Source organism: Tiliqua scincoides, chromosome 5 (assembly GCF_035046505.1).
Source record: "Tiliqua scincoides isolate rTilSci1 chromosome 5, rTilSci1.hap2, whole genome shotgun sequence".
NCBI lineage: Eukaryota > Metazoa > Chordata > Lepidosauria > Squamata > Scincidae > Tiliqua > Tiliqua scincoides.
In genome coordinates, this window is record NC_089825.1 from 31,322,441 (window position 1) to 31,334,217 (window position 11,777).

General features: G+C 47.8%; 1 protein-coding gene across 1 annotated transcript; it reads left to right on the forward strand.

The window, feature by feature from the left end:
- The first annotated feature begins 7,333 nt into the window (after positions 1-7,333).
- On the forward strand, positions 7,334-11,025 carry ARL4A (ADP ribosylation factor like GTPase 4A). The gene is made up of 2 exons (XM_066629050.1): positions 7,334-7,459; positions 8,489-11,025. Exon 2 carries the CDS (start codon positions 8,577-8,579, stop codon positions 9,177-9,179), a length of 603 nt encoding a protein of 200 aa, XP_066485147.1. The 5' UTR covers positions 7,334-7,459; positions 8,489-8,576; the 3' UTR covers positions 9,180-11,025.
- Positions 11,026-11,777: the final 752 nt, after the last annotated feature.

Genomic DNA, 11,777 nt, shown 5'->3' on the forward strand with positions numbered 1-11,777 from the left:
ACACATGCACCTAGTTATATATTGCTACAGATAAATATAATTTCCACACACCTGCAACACAAGTAAATAATTGACGCTTAATATGATAACTCATTTACTGCCTATCCAGGCAGCATTTTCAGTCAGATTTCTGAAGTTGTTTGGAATATTTTCATAAAACTACAACGATGCAGTATCTTGAATGCAATACTGCCAGTGGCTGGATAACACTGATACCATTTGCAGACAAGTGGCACAAAAAAACCCCACTAATCATAATGTTTACATTGTGCTAATCAGATTTTTCCATCCTCCATTTCCTTTCTGTGTGCACTTCCCTTCCCTTGCCCCGTTTTCTAGCTATAAGATTAGAAAGACCTAGACTCAGGGTCAAGGACCAACAACACAAATTGTAGCAAAATAAGCCATGTTCATCTCTAAAATAGAAGTGGTAACAATACTTCAAATTGCCTCCAACAAGCCGTAATAATGAACTTTATTTTATTTTTAATTCTATTTATTTATAAGATTTACACTCCGCTTTTTGGTAGTAGATCCAAGCAGCTTACAATATTGAAATACATAAACGATAACACTAAAATTTGCACAAGACATTAAAATACATTAAACAAGCCCAATAACACAACTTCTGTGGAAGTGCCATATGTACAGCAGTCAGATACATACTGACTGAAATGGGAGGTAGCTAAAGCTACAGAAGATGTTGCACTAGCCAAGAAAGATGCAAATGAGTACGTAGCATAAAGAGTAGAATAATAGCCCTGGGAGGAGGGAGGGGGAGGGGAGAGAGGGAGGAAAACAGCACATGCAAGTGCTTGTCCTTAAAAATGTCTAGAATCATTTGAGCTAGTGTTACTGAAGGCAGGAAGGCATAAACAAAGAAAGCACCTTCCTGTTTTACACCTAGACCTGGAAATAATATTGACTACAAAAGTTGAGAACTAAATTCTGGCATCAAAATAAGCACATACATGCACTGTTTAAAATATTTATAACCTGCCTTTCAACCAAACCTAGGCCTCCAGGACACATCATGGCTAATTAAACAATCCATTTCAAGAACCAAATACAGACAAACAAGAGGCAGATCCAGCAGTTGAAAACAGCAAAACACAACACTAAAATTAAAACATCAATCACACCACCAAAAGCTTCAGCAAACTAAAATAAATAGTGTCCTAAAAAATGAATAATGTATGCACCCAATGAATATAGTTGTGGAGGGCATTTTAGGGCTTGGGGACCATAATAAAAAGGTGCTGTTCCCAGAAGCCACCATCTCAAGATGGCTAAGTGATTGCAGAATGTGAGGTCCCTTGTTGCAATCTTTGTGTTAGTGTCATCGCAGCTAAACCAAGGTCATTTTAATGATCAGTGAGCAATGTTGTAAAGGAATGGAACAACTCAATAATAAACCCATAAACAACAAAATATTTTGTTAAATAGCATTGTGTAGCATAAGGGGATTTTACGAAAATTAACAGAATAAAATATCAGTGACACTGCAATTGAAACTACATGTGAAACAACAGATTAGGTGTTGCTCCTATGATCCTGAAGGCTGCTCTTGCTATAGCTGCAGCTCCTGTGCCACAGCAATCATAAGCCTATGTGCTGCTAGTAGCACCTATAGAAAACAATAGCTGTAGGGAGAAGCATGTCTGTTGTGGCGACATCAACATCACTTCCAGAGCATCCCTGGCAATTCCGCTCATACTCACCAATCATATACTGCACATCAATGATGCTCTGTCATTAACTCAAAACTGGAAGGCACCAACTACTGCACATTAAAGTTAAAGCAGAACTGGTTTTCTGAGTTCAGCTGTGAAGAGGAAATTGTTTGCATGATCAAAGCACAGTGACGGAACTTTCAGAGCAACACATCTGCTCAATTTATGCACATTTGTACACACTAGATTATGTGCAGTGGCACAACTGCAAACATTAGCCTTAAGGGTCAAACTAAATGCTGCTTTAAGCAGGGGATTGGGACTTAAATGTGTGTTTTTTATTTAGTTAGTAGCAGCTGGATTGGGCACCCAGTGGATCTGGACCATAGCTGGGGCAGTGGTGGTGGTTGTGATGAATCCTCTGTGCAACAGTCTTGAATCTGATTGGTCCCTTCCTTGCTACTTGCTCTGGGGGGAAAAAAATCCACCATTAATGTTAAAGTAACATCTAGTTTGACCCTAAGTGCTTCACTAGGAAAAATTAAGAACAGCATTTGGCCCATTGACTGAAGAAATAATGGAAGTTTTACAGCAGGGGTGCTCAAAACGTCACTCGCGATCGACCAGTCGATCGCGAGGCAACAGTGAGTCGATCGTACGCCGGGCTGGGCTGAGGGGGCTGCCTGGCCGCGGCGTCAGTGCAGGTGGGGGCGCTCAGGGCTGCTGCGGCCGGTCCCAGACGGCGGGGCTGCCCCTGACGGCGGGCGGCTGTGGGGGGAGGACGGAAGCCCCGCCTGAGCCGAGGCATGCCCCTGGGCGGCAGGGGGGCGGTGCTCCCTGTCTCGTTGGCGGGTGATGTGTCAGCTCCCTGTCTGTGATTGGCCGGCGGCCTTGCCTGAAGAGGGAGGGGGAGCAGCGGTGCAGCTATGGCTGCCAAGGAGGGACATGCGATGGGAGCGGGCAGAGAGCGGAGAGCGGCCTGCTTCCTGCTGCTGTGCAAGGGAGGCCCAGTGCGGTGCACAGGTGCAGAGGCCGGGAAGGTGGCGCGCTCGGGCCTGTTGGGGAGGCCCCTGCTCGGGCTGCGCTGACCGCTGCTGCGCACGCAGGGGCCTCCCCAGCAGGCCCGAGCGCGCTGCGCGCCGCCTTCCCACTGCTGTGTACGCCCCCTCGGCGGCTTGGGTGGAGCGGCGCTGTCCTGCCGCTGCTTCAGGGAGCGCAGCTGAGCGGGCTCGTCCCTCTGAGGGGGGCTGGGGGGAGAAGCGCTGGCACGGGGGCGGTTCCTTCTCCCCCTTCACGAGGCTCGTTCCCAGGGCTGCTTCGAGGGCGATCGAGGGGCGCCTCAGCACTCCCCTTCCCCACAGCTGCCTAGTCGCTGGATCGTTGTGCGCCCTGGGCTATGTGCGCGCGGCCGGCCGGCCCCCTCTCCTCGTTCTGTGTCGCAGCGGCCTGTGACGCACTTCCCCCGCGGCTTGGGCGAAGGCCCCCCTGGGTGGCTTTTGTCTCCCAGGAGTTAGGCCCTCCTCCCTTCCGCCGGCCAAAGGTGCACGAGCAGTACAGCAGACAGGCAGGCACTCCTTCCCAGGGCTTTCCAGAGGTACTCCTGTGGTTCCTGTTTGGGTCTGTTCTAGGCCGGGTGGGAGCCTGGAAGGTCGAGAGGTCCAGCCCTGCCTGAACGTTCCTGCGAGTAAGGCCCATTGACTAGAATGGGCCTTACTTCTGAGTAGGCCTGCCTAGGATTGGGCTCTTAAGCTGCCATTCTGGTCACACTTTCCTGGCAGTAAGCCCCACTGATGAACATTTGGAAGTGTGCTTGAGGCTGGCTGTCAGCAGCTACTGTCCGGACTATGCATCCTTGCCTGATTCACTTCAGTGCAAGTCATCAAAGTAAACTCAAGTAATTAATAATATAATAATAATAATATACAGTATTTATATACCGCCTTTCTTGGTCTTTATTCAAGACTTTATTCAAGGCGGTTTACACAGGCAGGCTTATTAAATCCACGCAGGGATTTTTACAAATTGAAAAAAGGTTCTCTCTTTCAAGAACCACCACATTCAAGATGTTACGCTCCGATCTGGTTTAACATTCTGGCCTCCATCCTCCCACGCTCCGAGCAGATGGAACAGCTCAGCTGCAGCTTGCCAGCTGCTTCAAGGTCGCACAGTGCCGGTGGCCTCGAACTGCTGACCTTGTGGATGTTAATCTTCAGGCAAATGGAGGCTCTACCCTCTAGACCAGACCTCCTGCCCTATAAACTATAAACAAAAAAATGTTTATAGTTAATTATGTTGTGTTGTGCAATATTGGCTCATGTGGTTATGCAAGGTACACCAACATACATTGTACACATAAATGTTATATGTTATGATGGCGCGAACATTGTAAAAAAACTGGTAGATTTCCAGGCCTTGCTGGGTTTCAAAGTAGCTCTAGAGCCAAAAAAGTGTGAGCACCCCTGTTTTACAGCATACCAGGGCGACATTATTAAGTGAAATGATTTTCAGAATGCCATAAAGAACACAGTGAACATAAAAATGTTGTTTCATTCATGATTAATCTTCAGTTTAAAGTCAAACATTTCTTAGAATGAGTCTATTTGCATTTTTTATTTTAAAGAAAGCATTTCCTTTGGCAAAATGTGTGGTTTGCTCTGCAGGGTTTTTATTACTAAATTCTTCAAGAGAATGATTAGGCTCTTAACATTTCACTGAAAATGTGAAGAGCCACAACGTAATGCAAATAATGGCTAAAACTGACTGACGTGCAATGTAATTTTAACCAAGTAGACTTTCATAATCTCTCCAATGCCTGTTGAATATTCCTGCAATAATTTACACGTTGCCTGAGTTGTTTTGCTTTGGTGTTGGAAAAAGGAGTTGCTGGTACAAAATGTAATGTATTCTTCAGAGAACAATGTTTAGGAGCAGAAGAACTGAAAGTGCTCATAAAAAGTTTCCCCCGCCCAACAGGCTTAGGGTGCAATTCAGCCCTTCACTTGGGCCAGCGGAAGTCCCTTGTGGAAGTCCCTTGCACCAGCCCAGGAGCGTCCCGAACGTACCGTAAGGGCATGTAAGAACATGTAATGGACTGGGCTGGCTTCCTCCATGAGTCTTGCATTGGCCCGGCTGGTGCAGTGTGCAGCCCTGGGGACAGGTGGGTGGGGAGGTGGGGCTGGGATCCGGCAGTTATGCCGGATCCCAACCTCCGTTCCCGGGGAGAACAGCAAGCCAAACAAAGTCCAATGGCATCCTTGGGAAGACAGGAGGCATGTAGGATAAAGTCTGCCCAAGGCAAGGGTTCAGGTCCCTATGGGAGAACACATCCAATGGAAATGGGGAACTTTGGTCCTACCTGTGAATTCCCCTGTGGTTCGAGTGCAGTGTTTCTCAACCAGTGGTATGGGTACCACCAGAGTTACTTGAGGTGGTCTCTGGTGATACTCCCGAGACCATAAGACCCCTCAGTAACAAGACCGTGGATGCAATACAACAAATAGAAGACTTGGCTTGGTGGCAGAGTTCGTGTGTATGCCCTAATCCCAGGGGCTTCCTTCCCCCAGGCCTTGCAGGTCACTAAATTACAATCCCTCAGTCATTGGGAAACTGTGGAGGATCCCAAATTAGACCAAACAAACATGACCTCAACCTTTCTGAATTCCTAAGTCCTGGACAAGTAGAAACTCAGTGCCCTTCAAACGTTCAGGGTGTGCCCGTCACGCTCCCTGGGATGAGTCAGGCTGGAGTAGAAAGAAAGTAATATTATCTCTTCCAATCTATGAAAACTAGAATTAACCTTTGGAATGGTCAGTACCTCCCTGTCATTATGAAAACCACATAGCTCTTTGTTCACTGAGAGTGCATTCAGTTCAGACTTGTCTGGCTGATGTTATGCCAAGCCAAAACACAAATGCATGTGTACATCATGCATGCACACACATGCGCATACACACTTTCAACGTAAAATCCCTAAGAGGAGTGGCCATAGGTTCAAAGGGTACTGAAGGAATAAGAACATATTAAGATCCAAAGATGGAACTCAATGAACTGGGGGGATTTATTAAAGCTGTCCTCCAGAGGAATTTGTGTGAGAATACAGGTGGAATGACAATTCCTTCTCCCAGATAATTTAGGTACTGAGTACTTTAAATAATAGTTTAGGAAAGTACTCAGATGATCTAGAATGGAGAGGAGGGCAGAGAGAACCCTTGGAAAGGGTGAGATAAGGAGCCTTACAACCCATCCTGGTTGTCTGACCTCCCACCATGTGAAAGCTGCTGCACTGCAGTCATTTCTAGGGCAATGTTTCTCAAACTGTGGGTCGGGACCCACTAGGTGGGTCATGAGCCAATTTCAGGTGGGTCCCCATTCATTTCAGTATTTTACTTTTAATATATTAGACTTGATGCTAGCATGTGACTGCATTTGGAGAAATGTTACCAATCTGTACTTTTAACAGGATACTCATATCGTATGTATATGCTTTCAACAATGATAGCAAATGGAACTTACTCCTAGGTAACTATGGGTAGGATTGCTGCCTAGGATTGTTAAAACTCTTCCTGCTTGATGATGTTACTTCCGATCATGACATCACTTCTAGTGGGTCCTGACAGATTCTCATTCTAAAAAGTGGGTCCTGGTGCTAAATATTTGAGAACCGGCCAGTCATATAGGCTGGTCAGCCTAACATCTATACCAGGTAAGATGGTGGAATGCCTCATCAAAGGTAGAATCTCAAAACACACAGACGAACAGGCCTTGCTGAGGGAGAATCAGCATGGCTTCTGTAAGGGTAAGTCTTGCCTCACGAACCTTTTAGAATTCTTTGAAAAGGTCAACAGGCATGTGGATGTGGGAGAACCCGTGGACATTATATATCTGGACTTTCAGAAGGCGTTCCGACCCGGTCCCTCACCAAAGGCTGCTGAGAAAACTCCACAGTCAGGGAATTAGAGGGCAGGTCCTCTCCTGGATTGAGACCTGGTTGAAGACCAGGAAACAGTGTTGGTGTCAATGGGCAATTTTCACAATGGAGAGAGGTGAAAAGCGGTGTGCCCCAAGGATCTGTCCTGGGACTGGTGCTCTTCAACCTCTTCATAAATGACCTGGAGACAGGGTTGAGCAGTGAGGTGGCTAAGTTTGCAGATGACACCAAACTTTTCCGAGTGGTGAAGACCAGAAGTGATTGTGAGGAGCTCCAGAAGGATCTCTCCAGACTGGCAGAATGGGCAGCAAAATGGCAGGTGCGTTTCAGTGTCAGTGAATGTCAAGCCACGCGCATTGGGGCAAACAACCCGAACTTCACACTGCAGGAACTCTGCGCTTGGCACGAACTCTGGCTTCGCTACTGCAAGCGTCGCGCTCCCCTAAAGCGGCGCGGGGAAGGAGGCGCTGCCAACGGCCTGACGGCTCGCGTGACTCAGGACTGGGAAGGCCGGGGCGGGGCGCAGCGCTCCGAACGCGAGACACGCGGCCAGCGCATGGGACTCCTGAGGAGGCGTGGCTTCGCTCGGGTAGCCACGCGTCACCGCGTCCGAGGACTGGCGTGAGCCGTTGGGAGGGGGCGGTGCCACAACGTATCTCTTCAGGAAGGGGGCGGGGGGCGCGCGTCATTTGAATGCTGTTGCTAGGAGATGACTGAGTGCGCGCGCGCGCCTGCGGGCGGGCCAATGGGGATGCTTTTTCGGTTGTGATGATGATGATGACACCCGTGTTGAAGAAGGCGCAAGATGCGCTATCGCTGACCCGGCTCGGTCTTCCCCGCCCAGAGTCGTGCGAAGGTGGTGAGTCTCTCTCCGCCTTCCAGGCCTGAGGGGAAGGAGGGTGACGGTTGGTGACGTCCGGGGGGGGCGAGGGTGACGGTTGGGGGGGTCTCAACCTGGCTGCAGGTGGAGGTGGACGAGGGGGAGAGTGCGCCGTGACGGGGCTGAGGGGAGCCTTCAGCTTCGCGCCCCCCAATTCCAGGGGGCGCTGGGCGACCTTCAGTGGTGGTTGGAGGCACGTCACGTGTCCTGTCGGGATTGGGGCAGGAACTTCGTCCCCCTCCCTTTCCGTAAATGGGAGGAGCTCCTTTTACCTTTACCGGCTCAAGGAGGCTGAGTAGGTTCAGCTCTCAACGGCGGTTTCAGCCGGGGAGGCGGGACACAACCTGGTTGGCCGAAGCTCGCTTCCTCCCGCCTCCCCGCAGCTTCGCCCTGTCCAATGGGAGCGAAAAGGAGCGGCTCGAGCGACAGGCGGTAGGAGCCAATGAGGTGACAGGGAGGGTTCCTGTGGCCCCGCCTCTCTTTCTCACCCCTCCCGCCGCAGCTCATGCCGTCCAACGACAGGCGCCCTTTGCAGCAGGGGGGCGGGAGAAGCGCGCGGTTAGGTGGAGAGGGAGGAGGCGTGGCTTGACCAAAGTTCGATTCCTCCCGCCTTTCCGCAGTTTGCCCCGTCCAATGGGAGCGAAAAGGATCTTCTTGAGCGACAGGCTGTAGGAACCACTGAGGTGACAGGGAGGGCTCCTCTGGCCCCGCCTCTCTCTCAGCATTCCCGCCGCAGCTCTTGCTGTCCAACGACAGACACCCTTTGCAGCTCAGGGGCGGGAGGAGTGCGGGGTTAGGTGGAGAGGGAGGAGGTGCGGCTTGGCCAGAGGCGCTGGCGCTTCTTTGCTGCTGCATCGCTGTGTCTGGGGAGGGCGGAAAGCAGAAACGCTGCTGCGCCTTGCGGGCGGTGGGCGCTTCTTGGCTGGGCTTGCTCGCCGCCCACGCCCTGCTGCTGCTGCCCTCCCTCCCGCTCGTCCGGCGCTGACTCCTCGCTTGTCTCCTTGTCAGGAAGGGACCGCGACCAGGAGCCTGAGACCGGCAGGAGAGGCGGCGGCGGGTGACCGGTGCCCCCGCTCGCCTCGGCCCCTCCCCTGCGATGGGGAATGGGCTGTCGGAGCAGACGCCGATCCTGTCGAGCCTGCCCCCTTTCCAGTGCTTCCATATCGTGATCCTGGGGCTGGACTGCGCCGGCAAGACCACCGTGCTCTACCGGCTGCAGTTCAACGAGTTCGTCAACACGGTCCCCACCAAAGGCTTCAACACGGAGAAGATCAAGGTGACGCTGGGCAACCACAAGACCGTCACCTTCCACTTCTGGGACGTTGGCGGCCAGGAGAAGCTGCGGCCCCTCTGGAAGTCCTACACCCGTTGCACCGACGGCATCGTCTTCGTGGTGGACTCCGTGGATGTGGAGAGGATGGAGGAGGCCAAAACGGAACTGCACAAAATCACGCGGATCTCGGAGAACCAGGGGGTGCCTGTGCTCATCGTGGCCAACAAGCAGGACTTGAGACACTCGCTGTCGCTCTCGGAGATGGAGAAGATGCTGGCCACCGGCGAGCTAAGCTCCTCCACTCCCTGGCACCTGCAGCCCACCTGCGCTATCATCGGGGATGGGCTCAAGGAGGGACTGGAGAAACTGCACGACATGATCATCAAGCGAAGGAAAATGCTGAGACAGCAGAAGAAGAAGAGATGAGCTGCCTGGCTGTGAGGGTAGCACCTTCTGTCATCTGACTGAAACAGTTTCCAGCACCTGGCCTGCTCGTTTGGATCCTGTGCAGCCTGATTAACAAACACTCATCCTGGTGGGAAGCTCTGCAGACACAGACCCTTTACATGGTTTCCCCACAAGTTCTTTGGCACTACTTCTGTGTGTTTGTGTGGTTTTTTAACTCCCTTGTTACATAGTACAAAACGATCAGGAAACAGATGGGTGGGTAAATGTGACCTGGATATCTAAACGGCCAAATAAAACAATGAAGAGTGTTCTGCTTGGTGGTGTAGTCATATGTTTGGGAGTGCCTTTGCAAGCGAAGTGCGTTTAAGGCATTCAGTGTTTTTCAGCTACTGCTTGTATAAGTGGATTGTTTAGATGAAGATATACAGCTTTAAAAATAGTATCCTTTAACATATATGGAGCTAGTAAACCATTATTTAAAGAGGCTGTGAATGTGGAGGGCTTTTAAATGAAAGGTTGGCTGTATGGTTATGCTTTAAACTGGTTCTCTAAAATATCACCTTGAGCTCAGATAGTCATGGTAGTCATGTATCTGAAGCTTGATGGAGGAAAAAGTATGGAATATGTAAGAGCATGGATGAGTTTCCTGATAATGTAGCATGTCTTGGTGTGTAGGGTTTATTTTAGAAATAGCTGTGTATCATTATACAGTGCTTAATCAGGTTTGGACCATACTTGTTTGTCCTAGGGAGGCATGTCCAATAAAATTTGCTCTCCAAGAAAACCCTGAACAATTAGAGACTAAAGTTAACTACTACTGCAAGGGACTTAGATTTCAGGATTCTTATGGTGCAATATTACCTTTAAATGAAATTGATGGCAATAAAATTTGATCAAAGCAAAATGTAAATTTAAGTTAAATTCAGTAGAACAAACATGTTCAAACTGCCCAGTGCTGTTAAAAAGATGTACTGCCAGGTCTTTTCTTCTTGCAGTACTCCTAGGAATGTACTGAAGCTTTATACACTTGAAACATTTTGACACTGTGGAAAAACAAGAATTTAAAGATGGCCTGTGTCTGCCATAATTGTGCTTTAAGCTTTCCTTGTTTACAGTCATGGAAACAGTGTTAACTGGGTGGGACAGCATATGATGGATAGAGAGGCTTTTTCTTACTGGTACCGTTTTTGTAAAAAAAAGAATAATTTAGGTAACTTGGGTAGCAGGTTAAAGGGCTAAAGTAAAGCCTGTGTTACTCTATTGGTGCTGTGAAATGTTCTTGGAATAATTCCACTGTAAAATGAAAGAGCAGCTTAAAAGAAACAACAAGTCTTCTCCTTGTGGCACAACAAAGTTAGTGTGTTCTCTTGCCTACTTGCCAGGTATAGAGAAAATAACTCTCATTCTGAATGTTAGTAAAAACAACTTATTGACACTTGTATAAAAAAAATCAAATTTTATAGCCAGAAACCGCTTGGAAGGTAACCAAAAATGCACTTTAGTGTGTTCCAATACTGAAAGTGACAGCTTTTTAAAATAAAAATGAAATCCTGGTCCTTTTTGAAAGAATTGAAGTAGCTTCCAATGGAGCTTTTGTATGTTGGTTATATGTACCTGCATTGGTGACATTGAAAGTCACTTGCCTATATTTATAGAAATGTGGATAACTTCTTAAACCTCAATAAACCATCTCTAAATGAGTCATCAGAGACAGAAGTTGACAGAACACTTTACTATGTGCGGATCTCGATTTTTATTGAATTGTCTGCATGAAACTGAACCCTTTATTCATGTGAGATTTGTAAATGTGACAATGTTAAAAATTGCAGGTATTTCATTAAAGACTTAATGTCAATTTGCAATACGTTCTGTGTTTACCATGATCTCTGCTTGTTGACAAAGCCACTTATGTTTACTTTCTGTGACTAAGGTGGCTGTTGAAATCTTTGGAATATGTCTTGTGGAATGTTTTGTCCACTATTATGAAAAGCATGCCAGATTTAAATGATTTGATTGTCACCATTCAGTGACAGTTTCATACCTGCTCTTGCAGACTCAGGCCCTATGTACACAATCAAATACAAATCAAGAAGCACTAACCCTGGTATTTGATAGTATAAACATTTCAGAAAAATAAGTAATAAAAGTCTTAAAAAGCTCGTCTTCAAGTAAGTCTAATTGAAATTAGAGAGTGACTTGGGAGAAGACATGCTTAGGGTATCATTGTAGAGTAGAGTATAATAATTCCTCTTTGCTGCATAGCTGTTAAGAACATGGTCATCAATGATCAACAGCATTAGTTTTGCATGCATACAAAAAATTTTCAGTACAGAAAAGTATACATTAGTCTTATTTAATTTGGATTGTTATGCTACTGCATATGATATGATATATGCAAGCTCACCAGAGTGGTTAAATCAGTATACCTTTACTGGCTGTGTTTGGGGTGGGGGGAAGGGGGGTTAAGACTAGTAATTGCCAAAAAATCCCTGCATTTGGGGCTATGGATGTTGGTAGTTTAGGCAGAGTTTTACTTTGTTTTTGAAATGTCTAAAGTTCACAGATAGTGTAAATGGTTATGGTCTTCTAGTTTTAAAATGAAAATGCATAACATAA